Source organism: Gigantopelta aegis, chromosome 13 (genome assembly GCF_016097555.1).
Source record: "Gigantopelta aegis isolate Gae_Host chromosome 13, Gae_host_genome, whole genome shotgun sequence".
NCBI lineage: Eukaryota > Metazoa > Mollusca > Gastropoda > Neomphalida > Peltospiridae > Gigantopelta > Gigantopelta aegis.
In genome coordinates, this window is record NC_054711.1 from 37,217,143 (window position 1) to 37,233,308 (window position 16,166).

Consider the following 16,166-nt stretch of genomic DNA (forward strand, 5'->3'; position numbering starts at 1 on the left):
GTCGAATAGATTATGTAACCGTTTGTTCACATCAGAAGATAGAAAATGACGTTACGGATCACAGCTCCATTGTTTTGTATACATGTTACAAATTAAGTCGACACGGTCCTGCAGTTAAGGCGCTTACCAGACACGAAGGCGCTTACTTGGCTGGCTAAGGGAGCACGAGCCGTGTCGGCTTATCGCTCTAGGGAAACCCCTGTGTTCCATTTTGACGAAAGTGGGTCTAAGCAACCCATAAATGAATTAAAATCCACTGTCATTGACACTGTCGACTAGTTCTAATGGCGAAAACATGATTACATTTGCACGTAAATTAGGGCGAAAGCGAAAGATCTGCTAAGTGCCCATAACTTGCTTTTTCACAAAGCGCTTCATTTGCACGCTTTGCATGTGTATTCCATGTTCCCAATGCTGAATTTCCGTGTAATTGGAGCTTTATTTCGTGTACGGTGCACACTCCAAATTCGACAATGGTACGACGTCAACTGACTATCGAAGATCGAGGAAGGGCTATTGCTTGGCTTCAGGATGGCAATACGCAAAGAAATGAAGCACTACAAATAGAGAGGACCGCTACATCACCAATATGGCTCTACGTCAACGCACAACCACTGCACGCCGATTACGTGACAATCTGCGGACTGCGACTGGAACTCGAGTGTCTAATCAAACCATACGCAATCGTCTGAGAGCCAATAATCTACGCTGCCGTCGCCAGGCTGTTCGACCACCACTCCTACCACGTCACAGAACGGCCAGACGTCACTGGTGTACACTTCATCTGCGGTGGCAACGTGTTCAGTGGAGTTTAGTGATGTTCACTGATGAGTCCAGGTTTAGTCTCCAGTCCAACGACGGTCGGGTTCGTGTCTACAGACGTCCTGAGGAGCGCTTCGTTGACGTTAACGTTAGACAACGTCACCGGTTCGGTGGTGGCAGCGTCATGGTGTGGGGCGGCATCTCTATCCACCACAGGACCCCCCTCTATGTGGTGGATGGCAATCTGAATGGAATCCGCTATCTGAATGAGATTATCCGGCCGTTGGTTCTCCCAGACCTTCAGCAGATTGGCGGCGGGGCAGTTCTGCAGGATGACAATGCCAGATCCCACCGCGCCAGGGTGGTAACGGACTTTCTCAGACAACAAGTTATCGCCAGGATGGATCTGGGTCAACTTCTTATGGCAGAGTGGCAGGCCATTCCCCAAGAGTTCTTCAGTCGTCTGATCAAGAGCATGAGGCAACGATGTGTCGAGTGTATTCGCGCCAGGGGTGGATTCACACACTATTAAACGAATGTTCTAATGTGTAAAATCCATGTTTGACGACCTTCAACTTTGACAGCATGTCATGTGACTTTCTTGTATACAGTGACGTTTATTTGTGTTTTTTTGTAAATATGGAACAATAAATTACATTTTTGGTGTAGTTTACATCATCAATCTAATACACTCTGAAACTTATTTGGTTATACATATTTTGAACAGAATCCCCAAATTTCTCATATTTTACGCATTTATGACAACATTGGGGGCGAGACGTAGCCCAGTGGTAAAGCGCTCGCTTGATGAGCGGTCGGTTTGGGATCGATCCCCGTCAGTGGGCCCATTGGGCTATTTCTCGCTCCAACCAGTGCACAACAAGGGCCGTGGTGTGTGCGATCCTGTCTATGGGATGGTGTATATTAAAAAATCCGTGTTGCTAATCAAAAAAGAGTAGCCCATGTAGTGGCGATAGCGATCTAGCAGTGCAATGCTAAATGACCTGCAAAGAGGATGTTTTGTTGTCTAACAGAGCCTAGTAGTAGTAGTAGTAGTAGTAGTAGTAGTAGTAGTAGTAGTCGTAGTAGTAGTAGTAGTAGTAGTAGCAGTAGTAGTAGAAGTAGTAGTAATAGTAGTAGTAGAAGTAGTAGTAGTAGTACAATTACAAGTAGTAGTAGTAGCAGTAGTAGTAGTAGTAGTTGTAGTAGTAGTACAATTACAAGTAGTAGTAGTAGTAGTAGTAGTAGTAGTAGTAGTAGTAGTACAATTACAAGTAGTAGTAGTTTTTGTTTGTTTGTTTGTTTTATTTAAAGACGCCGCTAGAGCACATTGATTTTTTATCTTATCATCGGCTATTGGACGTCAAACATATGGTCATTCTGACACTGTTTTTAGAGGAAACCCGCTATCGCCACATAGGCTACTCTTTTTACGACAGACAGCAAGGGATCTTTTATTTGCGCTTCCCACAGGCAGGATAGCACAAACCATGGCCTTTGTTGAACCAGTTATGGATCACTGGTCGGTGCAAGTGGTTTACACCTACCCATTGAGCCTTGCGGAGCACTCACTCAGGGTTTGGAGTCGGTATCTCGATTAAAAATCCCATGCCTCGACTGGGATCCGAACCCAGTACCTACCAGCCTGTAGACCGATGGCTAACCACGACGCCACCGAGGCCGGTAAGTAGTAGTAGTAGCAGTAGTAGTAGTAGTAGTAGTAGTAGTAGTAGTAGTACAATTACAAGTAATAGTAGTAGTAGTAGTAGTAGTAGTAGTACTAGTAGTAGTAGTAGTAGTACAATTACAAGTAGTAGTAGTAGCAGTAGTAGTAGTAGTAGTAGTAGTAGTAGTAGTAGTAGTAGTAGTAGTAGTAGTAGTAGTAGTAGTAGTAGTGGTACAATTACAAGTAGTAGTAGTAGCAGTAGCAGTAGTAGTAGTAGTAGTAGTAGTACAAGTAGTAGTAGTAACAGTAGTAGTAGTAGTAGTAGTAGTAGTAATAGTAGCAGTAGTAGTAGTAGTAGTAGCAGTAGCAGTAGTACAAGTATAAGTAGTAGTAGTAGTACAAATACAAAAAGTAGTAGTAGTAGTAGTAGTAGTAGTAGTAGTAGTAGTAGTGGTGTTAACTCGTTACTGTATCTCTGTGCAGCCCTACTATGTGTTAACTCGTTACTGTATCTCTGTGCAGCCCTACTATGTGTTAACTCGTTACTGTATCTCTGCAGCCCTACTCTGTGTTGACTCGTTACTGTATCTCTGTGCAGCCCTACACTGTGATAACTCGTTACTGTATCTCTGTGCAGCCCTACTCTGTGTTAACTCGTTACTGTATCTCTGTGCAGCCCTACACTGTGTTAACTCGTTACTGTATCTCTGTGCAACCCTACACTGTGATAACTCGTTACTGTATCTCTGTGCAGCCCTTCACTGTGATATCTCGTTACTGTATCTCTGTGCAGCCCTGCACTGTGATAACTCGTTACTGTATCTCTGTGCAGCCCTGCACCGTGTTAACTCGTTACTGTATCTCTGTACAGCCCTACACTGTGTTAACTCTTTATTCATACCCATGATACTCGTAAAGAATTTGAGACGTATCAAACATAGGGTGGGAAATGTATCATTTTTTATTCAGAGGTGTCCTTTATGTCTTGGTAGATAAATCCCAATTACTTTGACGTGATTCTTTCTATACTAACCCCCCCCCCCCCCCCCCCCCACCCCCGGTCACCGATAATGTTCTTCACCGATTGAAGTTTGTGTAGTACACGCCTGTGTGAAATATAACCCACATATCTGTCACGAGATTTTGTCTGATTTGATTCGTTAAGTTATTTTGTGTTACGCATAGCCGATTTTAAAAACGGTGCAGGGAAAGTCTTACCTTCAACGTATATTAAGTTTCCCCTCTGCGTGCAAATGAACAATTATAAAGTTTGATATATGTGTGTGTGTGTATGTGTGTGTGTGTGTGTGTGTGTGTGTGTGTGTACCTACAACTACACTTTTTTTTTCTTTTTTTTTATAAATCTATTTATCTATACTAAAAGGCAAAAGTTATTGTGACACACAAAAGACAAAGACAATTGATGATAAGTTTTTACTGCCGTGTATGAAACGTTATACATGGAAAGAGAAATGTCCGAAGGTATGGAAACGAGCAATAGTCCATGAAAAGAGCGCACCTGCCATATGTAAATGAGCCACATCACCAGAGGGGGTCCAGAGCGAAGTTCACACAGTCAATAGCGGGTGTGTCCACCTTAAGCATTGATAAAGGCCTGGCACTGTCGTCTCATTGAGGCCACTAAACGCTGGAGAAAGTTCCTGGGAATGTCATTCCAGATCTGAGGAAAGATCAGCCGGAGTTCCTACAATGTTGTTGGAGGATTTGGAAGACGTCGCAAGCGTCGCTCCATTTCATCCCAGACATGTTCGATTGGTGACAAATCCGGGGACCTGGCAGGCCAGGGTAGCACATCAACATTGTTCTGATTCTGATACTGCTGCACAACTATAGCAATGTGTGGTCTGGCGTTAGCGTGTTGTAATGTCATCCCGGTGCCGTTCTGTTACAAAAACGGTAACACACTTGTTTGCAAAATTTCATCTCGGTACCTCACAACATTCAAGTTGCCTTCAATCACAACCATCTGGGTCCGACATGTGGCTGTAATTCCACCCCATATCATAACGTTCACCTTGACGTGTCCTGCCGTCAGATCTGTGGAGAAGAAAACGGCATTCATCAATGAAGAGGACACGTCTCCAGTCACGTGCTGTCCATCGCAGGTGTTGTCTGCACCTCTGGAGACGTCGACGTCGATGTTCCGGCGTCAGGATTGGTCTTCTGGCTGGGCGTCTTGCACGGATGCCGTAGATGCGTAGAACTCGTCGGATTGTCTTCGCCGATACACCTCTGTTACCAGGGATGGTACGGGCTGTGAGGGTTGCTGGCTGGAACCTGTTTCGCAGATGCGTGGTTCGGATCCATGTGTCTTGGCGAGGGTTTGTCACGGGTGGTCGGCCGCTACGGGGACGGTCCCTGACTGATTGTTTTGTTGATATCGTTGCCATAAGTGCCATATGGTGTTTCTGTGGACGTTGAATTGACGTGTGACGTCACGCTGCGAGGTCCCAGATTCAAGCATCCCTATGACTCGCCATCTGTCAGTTTCTCTGAGGCGTGGCATCCCTTGCTGTTAATCGAAAAGAGTAGTCCATGAAGTGGCGACAGCGGGTTTCCTCCCTCAATATCTGTGTGGTCTTTAACCATATGTCCGACGCCCCATAATCGTATATAAAATGTGTTGAGTGCGTCGTTAAATAAAACATTTCTTTCCTTCTTTATGACGATATTCATTTTCTTATAAATTATCCAATAAAGACTATTTTTAATTGTTTTTAATTAAAACAAGTATATATTTTCATAAATATAAGGGTGCAGATTCAGGGGTTTGTCTTTAATTAAAACAAGTATATATTTTCATAAATATAAGGGTGCAGATTCATGGGTTTGTCTTTAATTAAAACAAGTATATATTTTCATAAATATAAGGGTGCAGATTCAGGGGTTTGTGAAAGCGAGAGGGTGGGTGGGGCGCCGGGCAAGGTAAAATTTGTTTGAATGGGCTTTTATTATTAGGTTACGACTGTGAAAAGGGGGGCACATGCCTCTCGGCACACACACACACACACACACACACACACACACACACACATCTCGGCACCCGCGCGCACATACACATACACACCGGGGGCCTAATTCACAAAGGTGTCTTAGGCTCTGCTAGACAACAAAGCATCCTCTTTGCAAGTCTTTTAGCATTGCACTGCGAGATCGCAAAGTTGCGAGAGTTTAGTGAATTAGGCCCCTGGATCCGCACCTGAATAGAAAACCTTGTGCCCAAATAAGGTACAGTGCTGAACAATGCAACATGTTATTAATGGGGCGATCACACTGGCCCGAATGAGCTTCCGTTTGTTTTTCGTATACGAAAGTGGTGTGATTTTTTAAACTGGCCGAATGTCCTTCCGAATGTGTTTTCCCCAATGTATCACCGAATGCTTTCCGTTTGTTTTCCGAATGTTTTCAGTTTGGTTTCAGAATGCCTTCAGAATAGACCGAATACTTCCCGCATGTTGACTTCGAAAGGTTTCCTTTCCAAACGCTTTCCGTATACTTTCCGAATGCTTTCAGAACACGGCGAATCGACCTAGAATGGACCGAACTCTTTCCGCATGCTTTCCGCAAGGGTTCGGAAAGCGTTCGGAAAGGGTTCGTCATGTTCTATGTCCATTCGGGGTGTTCGGAAAGCATACGGAACATACTGTGCATTCTGGAAGTGTACGAGCAGTTCGGAAAATGTTCTGAAAGAATACTGGAAGGGTTCTGGCTATTCGTTATACATTCGGCGGCATAAATGAAAAAAAAATCCGGAAAGGATACTGAAAACGTTCGGAAAGCATTCGTCATGTTCTAGGTCCATTCGGGGTGTTCGGAAAGCATACGGAACCCAGCACCTCCAAATTTTCATTCCGAATGCACCAAGAACTAGACGCATGCTTCCCGAACGTTTTCCGTACATGCCGTATGCTCCTAGAATGCTTCCCGAATACTTCCCGAATACACATGGACGCCGCATTCGGATGGTCGATGAAAATTATTTTGAACATGCACAACACATTTTTGGAGCTACCGAATGCCGTTCCGTATGCATCCGTACGAAGTCGAACAGCCAGTATGCTCCTAGAACACACCGAATGCTTCCCGAATATGATCCGTTCGCTCCCCGAACACCCAAATTCCTATTCGGAAAACAAACGGAATGGCATTCGGGCCAGTGTGATCGGGCCAGTGTGATCGGGCCATAACGTTGCATGTTAATTAACTGGGTTATGTGCAGCGACTGTATAACAAGGAACATTTATTAATCCAATGATATAAGCCCATTTTTTTCAATGCTCAATCCCTAAAATCAATATCTTAAAGGGACATTCCTGAGTTTGCTGCATTGTAAGATGTTTCAGAGTAATAAAATATTTCTACGATTACACTTACATATTAAATATAGTTTCTTGTTTAGAATATCAGTGTCTGTATATTCAATGTGTTTCTGGTCATCTCAATATTTGTTAGAAGCCCAAACTGGATTTTGTCTTCAAATAATTTCGTACGTACGAAAAAAATAGTTTTTAGGAAATAAAATGAAATTTAACCTAGTACAAATATTAGAACGGCCATAAACACGTTTAATATACAGCCACTAATATTTTGTGCATAAAAATGTATTTAATATGTAAGTACAATCGTTAAAAAGTCTCGGTTAGTCGATAACATGTTAAAAATTGGAGCAAACTCAGGAATGTCCCTTTAAACATTATCGTTCAGGGGCCTCATTCACTAAACCCTCGCAACTTTGCGATATCGCAGTGCAATGCAAAGAGACTTGCAAAGATGATGCTTTGCAGTGGCGGTTCTAGAAAATAATAAGAGGGGGTGTCTGGATTGGGATGGAGTGAACAGGTGGGGGTTGAGCCATGGTGAAGGTTCCGGGGCAAAGTTCCCTGAAGTTTCGGCATTCTGGACATTTTAGAGCCTTATTTCACTGATTTCCGAGGATCTAATTAATAATTCCGTAAAAGTTCATAATTTTTTTGCCGTTTTCCTGATTTACACCAAAATATATTTTTTAAAAAACCGAATTAATTTTGTCCTTACCGATGCAAGCTATACTCAGTTCAATTGTACACCTGATTGACAACAGGGCGAATCATATTATTTTCGCTAACGGAATGGAAGGAAGGAAATATTTTATTTAATGACGCACTCAACACATTTTTTTACAGTTATATGGCGTCAGACATATGGTCAAGGACCACACAGATATTGAGAGAGGAAACTCGCTGTCGCCACTTCATGGGCTACTCTTTTCGATTAGCAGCAAGGGATCTTTTATATGAACTATCCCACAGACGACCTTTGATATGCCAGTCGTGGTGCACCGGCTGGAACGAAAAATAGTCCAATGGGCCCACCGACGGGGGTCGATCCCAAACCGACCGCGCATCAAGCGAGCGCTTTACCATTAGTTTACGTCCCACTCCTCTAACGGAATGGCTTTATTTGTATCTTCCTGAACAAAATTTTGAAATAACAGTATGTTTGGAATGAATTTAGCGCGAAGCCATTCATACTAAAGTGTGTAAAGCGGTTTTGCGTTTCATACTAGCATGAAACTAAAAAAAATTCACGTTCAATTCTTATAATTCCAAACACATAACCATGTCATTAATGTAAAGCTCTTTAAAATAAAAAGTGAACTCTATTTTCCAACTATTTACTATTTTATTAACACGAAATTCATACTCAACATTAGCGGAATCCCTATGGTGGTTCGGCTTTTTCCGTCAATAGCCGAATGAGAGAATGACAATGTTACAATCATTAATACAATTCATATTAATTTTTTGCATTAAATGTCAATACCAACTAGAAACATTTTGAATTCACTTGAAATATATAACGTAAGTAATTTTAATAACTTTTAACCTGTAATAAAAATGTCTGAAGCGACCTATTTTGTATGGTATAATTTATATGTGAAGCGGTTGGTGTATGAATATTTAACTACGAACTGTGGATGGGCGCCATTTTTTGATTACTGTTCAGATTTACCAATTACGACGTTGAAATTACAGTTATAAAATTTTGAGTGCGTGAAAATTCCATGTGTTGATCGATTTGACATGGAGAAAGTGGTTTTAATGTTTCCGGAAATGGATGAAACAGGTGTGTCGCGAGTTTCTGTGTTTACTGGCCTTGTAATTGTGGAAGTGGCAACACAGGATGGTTTTGGCATGTGTGACTTCAAGTGGTGCGACACAAGTATTCGTGAGATTTGACAGTGCCATGCTCATATTTCGTTTTTGGAAAGTGGAACATTCTCTGTTGTAGCTTCGAATTGAACTGTGTTGTGTACGTCATACTACAATGCCGTTGAATGCGCGTTACTGCTAATGGTTGGCATGAACTGACTGATTTTTTTTTTGGAAATCGCTTTTGTAAAATACCAAATTCCATTGGAATTATACACTTTTTTTGGATCGGCAAAATAGATTTTTAGCTGTGGGATTTTGAATTCACTATAAACAATAACTTTTAACCTTTAATAAAAATGTCTGAAGCGACCTATTTTGTATGGTATAATTTATATGTGAAGATTTTTAGAAGTTTGACAGCAGACGATTACTGTTTGATGTCTAAAAATAGAATCTCAAGGAAATTCTTCGGGGATTCCTTTGTTGACAATTCATAAAGTAGTTCCGGCTATATAGCCAAAAATAGTGCTAAACTGAGATTCATGGTGCTATGAATGCCACTTTTTATCATCACGTGATACGAATTTGACCAATCAATTAGAGATTGGAATTATATCTTGATGAATACAAAAATTACGCCATCAGGGAACGTCATACCTGATGACGTCATTTTATATTTGTAATTTTTCTTACTGAACGTTTTTATTTTAACCAAAAAAATAATTCAAAATAAAATATAAATTTTTAATGTTATTATTAGTATGTTTCAAATTTAATTATAAGTATTGTCTGTTATTTTTTTTACGTTCATCTGGGTATGTACAAAAAAAAAATCATCTGCAAACTTACGTGAGAACGCCTTCGACGATTCACACAGTTTGCGGATTATCTTCTTCTTTTGTTGTTGTTGTTGTTGTTGTTCATACCCCGATGAACGTAAACAAAATAACAGACAATCCTTAATTGGTATTAAAGCACCGAGTAAATGGCTCATTGGAAAACAAAATCAAATATCAAGTCATAAAAAATCATAAAAAAACAATGGTGTTTTATCCCGTCTGTTCCCATATCGTCCAAATATGTTGTTGAGATACTGGACTACCAAGAGTTATAACACACTGAAGACGATAGTTCTACATTGATGTTGCTTGTATTGACATTGGTATTTTTGACGATATTATTATTATTATTATTATAGTTATTATTATTATTATTATTATTTTTATTTTTTTTACTATTATTATTGTTGTGGTAGTAATGATGACAATGATGCGGATTATAGTGGGGATGATTTATTATTTCAGCCTGATCAATCAGCTAATCTGAATGTCCTCCCTACTGGTGACCGACCAGACGCAGATGATGATTTCCAGTCGGAGTCGGAGGAAACAGACAGTGAAACGGAGTCAAAACCTGTACAATTCTGCGGCCGGCCTCAGGTGCAGACAGATGCACCAATAAGAAGCGAATCTACTAAGTATGAAAGGTTTTGTTTAATGACACAACTAGATCACATTAATTTATTAATCATCGGCTATTGCATGTCAAACATTTGGTAATATTTTAGGTATAGTATTAGAGAGATAACCCGCTATATTTTTCCATCTGATAGACAGGATATGACATGTAATGGCTTTTGATATACCAGTCGTGGTGCACTAGCTGGAATAGCAAGTATGAGTACATTTATTTTTAGTGTGACTCCAGTCATCGATTGCAGCAATGGCTGTACACACCTAGACTGTGGATCATTGTTTCCGCTAGACAAATGAAAATGTATATTTTTTGTTTTAGTTTGAAAACATTATTTATCTCCACCTAAGTTTGAGTAGAGCAGACCATCTGTTACTGTACCACCAGTGTTTGAGTTGAGAAGACCATCTGGTACTGTACCACCATGGTTTGAGTAGAGAAGACCATCTGTTACTGTATCACCAGGGTTTGAGTAGAGAAGACCATCTGGTACTGTACCACCATGGTTTGAGTAGAGAAGACCATCTGGTACTGTACCGCCATGGTTTGAGTAGAGAAGACCACCTGGTACTGTACCACCGTTGTTTGAGTAGAGCAGACCATCTGTTACTGTATCACCAGTGTTTGAGTTGAGAAGACCATCTGTTACTGTATCACCATGGTTTGAGTAGAGCAGACCATCTGTTACTGTATCACCAGGGTTTGAGTTGAGAAGACCATCTGGTACTGTATCACCATGGTTTGAGTAGAGAAGACCACCTGGTACTGTACCACCGTTGTTTGAGTAGAGCAGACCATCTGTTACTGTATCACCAGGGTTTGAGTTGAGAAGACCATCTGTTACTGTACCACCATGGTTTGAGTAGAGAAGACCATCTGTTACTGTACCACCATGGTTTGAGTAGAGAAGATCATCTGTTACTGTATCACCATGGTTTGAGTAGAGAAGACCATCTGTTACTGTACCACCATGGTTTGAGTAGAGAAGACCATCTGGTACTGTACCACCATGGTTTGAGTAGAGAAGATCATCTGTTACTGTACCACCATGGTTTGAGTAGAGAAGATCATCTGTTACTGTACCACCATGGTTTGAGTTGAGAAGACCATCTGGTACTGTATCACCATGGTTTGAGTAGAGAAGACCATCTGTTACTGTATCACCATGGTTTGAGTAGAGAAGACCATCTGGTACTGTACCGCCATGGTTTGAGTAGAGAAGACCATCTGGTACTGTACCGCCATGGTTTGAGTAGAGAAGATCATCTGTTACTGTACCGCCATGGTTTGAGTAGAGAAGATCATCTGGTACTGTACCGCCATGGTTTGAGTAGAGAAGATCATCTGGTACTGTACCGCCATGGTTTGAGTAGAGAAGACCACCTGGTACTGTACCACCATGGTTTGAGTAGAGAAGACCATCTGGTACTGTACCACCATGGTTTGAGTAGAGAAGACCATCTGTTACTGTACCACCATGGTTTGAGTAGAGAAGACCATCTGTTACTGTACCACCATGGTTTGAGTAGAGAAGACCATCTGGTACTGTACCACCATGGTTTGAGTAGAGAAGACCATCTGTTACTGTACCACCATGGTTTGAGTAGAGAAGACCATCTGTTACTGTACCACCAGTGTTTGAGTTGAGAAGACCATCTGTTACTGTACCACCAGTGTTTGAGTTGAGAAGACCATCTGTTACTGTACCACCATGGTTTGAGTAGAGAAGACCATCTGGTACTGTACCACCATGGTTTGAGTAGAGAAGATCATCTGGTACTGTATCACCATGGTTTGAGTTGAGAAGACCATCTGTTACTGTACCACCATGGTTTGAGTAGAGAAGATCATCTGGTACTGTACCACCATGGTTTGAGTAGAGAAGACCATCTGTTACTGTACCACCATGGTTTGAGTAGAGAAGACCATCTGTTACTGTATCACCATGGTTTGAGTAGAGAAGACCATCTGTTACTGTACCACCATGGTTTGAGTAGAGAAGACCATCTGTTACTGTACCACCATGGTTTGAGTAGAGAAGACCATCTGTTACTGTACCACCATGGTTTGAGTAGAGAAGACCATCTGGTACTGTACCACCATGGTTTGAGTAGAGAAGACCATCTGGTACTGTATCACCATGGTTTGAGTAGAGAAGACCATCTGGTACTGTACCACCATGGTTTGAGTTGAGAAGACCATCTGGTACTGTATCACCATGGTTTGAGTAGAGAAGACCATCTGGTACTGTACCGCCATGGTTTGAGTAGAGAAGACCACCTGGTACTGTACCACCGTTGTTTGAGTAGAGCAGACCATCTGTTACTGTATCACCAGGGTTTGAGTTGAGAAGACCATCTGTTACTGTACCACCATGGTTTGAGTAGAGAAGACCATCTGTTACTGTACCACCATGGTTTGAGTAGAGAAGATCATCTGTTACTGTATCACCATGGTTTGAGTAGAGAAGACCATCTGTTACTGTACCACCATGGTTTGAGTAGAGAAGACCATCTGTTACTGTACCACCATGGTTTGAGTAGAGAAGATCATCTGGTACTGTACCACCATGGTTTGAGTAGAGAAGACCATCTGGTACTGTACCACCATGGTTTGAGTAGAGAAGATCATCTGGTTTGACTGTACCACCATGGTTTGAGTAGAGAAGACCATCTGTTACTGTACTGTAGTAGAGAAGACCTGTACCACCATGGTTTGAGTAGAGAAGATCATCTGGTACTGTACCACCATGGTTTGAGTAGAGAAGACCATCTGTTACTGTACCACCATGGTTTGAGTAGAGAAGATCATCTGGTACTGTACCACCATGGTTTGAGTAGAGAAGACCATCTGTTACTGTACCACCATGGTTTGAGTAGAGAAGACCATCTGTTACTGTACCACCATGGTTTGAGTAGAGAAGATCATCTGGTACTGTACCACCATGGTTTGAGTTGAGAAGACCATCTGTTACTGTACCACCATGGTTTGAGTAGAGAAGACCATCTGGTACTGTATCACTATGGTTTGAGTAGAGAAGATCATCTGGTACTGTATCACTATGGTTTGAGTAGAGAAGATCATCTGGTACTGTATCACCATGGTTTGAGTAGAGAAGATCATCTGTTACTGTACCACCATGGTTTGAGTAGAGAAGACCATCTGTTACTGTACCACCATGGTTTGAGTAGAGAAGATCATCTGGTACTGTACCACCATGTACCACCATGGTTTGAGTAGAGAAGACCATCTGTTACTGTACCACCATGGTTTGAGTAGAGAAGACCATCTGTTACTGTACCACCATGGTTTGAGTAGAGAAGACCATCTGTTACTGTACCACCATGGTTTGAGTAGAGAAGATCATCTGGTACTGTATCACTATGGTTTGAGTAGAGAAGACCATCTGTTACTGTACCACCATGGTTTGAGTAGAGAAGACCATCTGTTACTGTACCACCATGGTTTGAGTAGAGAAGACCATCTGTTACTGTACCACCATGGTTTGAGTAGAGAAGACCATCTGTTACTGTACCACCATGGTTTGAGTAGAGAAGACCATCTGTTACTGTACCACCATGGTTTGAGTAGAGAAGATCATCTGGTACTGTACCACCATGGTTTGAGTAGAGAAGACCATCTGTTACTGTACCACCATGGTTTGAGTAGAGAAGACCATCTGTTACTGTACCACCATGGTTTGAGTAGAGAAGACCATCTGTTACTGTACACCATGTTTGAGTAGAGAAGACCACCACTGTACCACCATTTTTGAGTAGAGAAGACCATCTGTTACTGTACCACCATGGTTTGAGTAGAGAAGATCATCTGTTACTGTATCACCATGGTTTGAGTAGAGAAGATCATCTGTTACTGTATCACCATGGTTTGAGTAGAGAAGACCATCTGTTACTGTACCACCATGGTTTGAGTAGAGAAGACCATCTGTTACTGTACCACCATGGTTTGAGTAGAGAAGATCATCTGGTACTGTACCACCATGGTTTGAGTAGAGAAGACCATCTGGTACTGTACCACCATGGTTTGAGTAGAGAAGATCATCTGGTACTGTACCACCATGGTTTGAGTAGAGAAGACCATCTGTTACTGTACCACCATGGTTTGAGTAGAGAAGATCATCTGGTTTGAGTGTACCACCATGGTTTGAGTAGAGAAGACCATCTGTTACTGTACCACCATGGTTTGAGTAGAGAAGATCATCTGGTACTGTTTGACCACCATCTGGTACTTATCAGTAGAGAAGACCATCTGTTACTGTACCACCATGGTTTGAGTAGAGAAGACCATCTGTTACTGTACCACCATGGTTTGAGTAGAGAAGATCATCTGGTACTGTACCACCATGGTTTGAGTAGAGAAGACCATCTGGTACTGTATCACCATGGTTTGAGTAGAGAAGATCATCTGGTACTGTATCACCATGGTTTGAGTAGAGAAGATCATCTGGTACTGTATCACCATGGTTTGAGTAGAGAAGACCATCTGTTACTGTACCACCATGGTTTGAGTAGAGAAGACCATCTGTTACTGTACCACCATGGTTTGAGTAGAGAAGACCATCTGTTACTGTACCACCATGGTTTGAGTAGAGAAGACCATCTGTTACTGTACCACCATGGTTTGAGTAGAGAAGATCATCTGGTACTGTATCACCATGGTTTGAGTAGAGAAGACCATCTGTTACTGTACCACCATGGTTTGAGTAGAGAAGACCATCTGTTACTGTACCACCATGGTTTGAGTAGAGAAGACCATCTGTTACTGTACCACCAGGGTTTGAGTAGAGAAGACCACCTGGTACTGTACCACCAGGGTTTGAGTAGAGAAGACCATCTGTTACTGTACCACCATGGTTTGAGTAGAGAAGACCATCTGGTACTGTACCACCATGGTTTGAGTAGAGAAGACCATCTGGTACTGTACCACCATGGTTTGAGTAGAGAAGACCATCTGTTACTGTACCACCATGGTTTGAGTAGAGAAGACCATCTGTTACTGTACCACCATGGTTTGAGTAGAGAAGACCATCTGTTACTGTATCACCATGGTTTGAGTAGAGAAGACCATCGTTACTGTACCACCATGGTTTGAGTAGAGAAGACCATCTGTTACTGTACCACCATGGTTTGAGTAGAGAAGATCATCTGTTACTGTACCACCATGGTTTGAGTAGAGAAGATCATCTGGTACTGTACCACCATGGTTTGAGTAGAGAAGATCATCTGGTACTGTATCATTATGGTTTGAGTAGAGAAGACAATCTGTTACTGTACCACCAGGGTTTGAAAATATATATGAAGATCTTTAATATCCCAAATGCACCCAAATTACAGACCCTCTGGTTAATTTGATTTAGCCCAGACCATGGCATCGCACAATAAGTCTACCACTCAGTGGGCATTACGGCGATCAAGATCTAACCTCTATCCACTAATCCTTGTTCTGGACAGACGGCCAGACAGCTGTAACAGCGTCCTTAAATGTTGATAAAGTATATGCACAAAAAAGAGAAGATAATAGATATTTAATAAAAACATGGCGATAGGTTCTAAGACTGATTTTTCAGTTAAACTAATGTGTCCTATTTACACAAATTAAAAATGCTTTCAATGCATACATTTATCTTTTCGTAGCGGGTATTCTCTTGTACATGATCTGGTTCCACACACCCCAATGAGGATACAACACAGCATGGCCGTTGACGTACCAGTCATGCAGTACTGGAATGAGCGGCAAATAATCTAATGTATTCACTTACATGGCTAGATCTATTGCACCTCAGATGGAAGATCTACTTTTGTTCTGTACTGTTACCAGCTCATTTGGTGCCCAAACACGATGATTTTAAAGTTTTCGTCAAGTCATTGACTATACTATATTGAGTAACATACAAAACAGAATTTGTTATTTCTTTTGCTTTTTGTCAAATTCAGATATTACGTTTTCATGTACTGAATACTTTTTAAAATATATATATTTATATAATTTGAGTAGAACAGAATATACCATTTTATCTGTTTTTAGGAAGAAAACAAAATGGGATATCTTCAAAGAAAATTCCAACGAAGCAGCAAGTGTATCAGACGATA

At 41.5% G+C, this 16,166-nt stretch overlaps 1 protein-coding gene across 1 annotated transcript; it reads right to left on the bottom strand.

Annotated features, from left to right (window-relative positions):
* Positions 1 to 10,387: 10,387 nt before the first annotated feature.
* Positions 10,388 to 13,285, bottom strand: LOC121387300. Its single transcript, XM_041518322.1, has one exon. The coding sequence runs from the start codon at positions 13,283 to 13,285 to the stop codon at positions 10,388 to 10,390; it is 2,898 nt and encodes a 965-aa protein (XP_041374256.1).
* Between the last annotated feature and the right edge of the window lie 2,881 nt (positions 13,286 to 16,166).

Coding starts and splice junctions, on each gene's coding strand:
- LOC121387300 (XM_041518322.1), bottom strand. CDS start 13,285: ATGGTGGTACATGGTGGTACAGTACCAGATGATCTTCTCTACTCAAAC.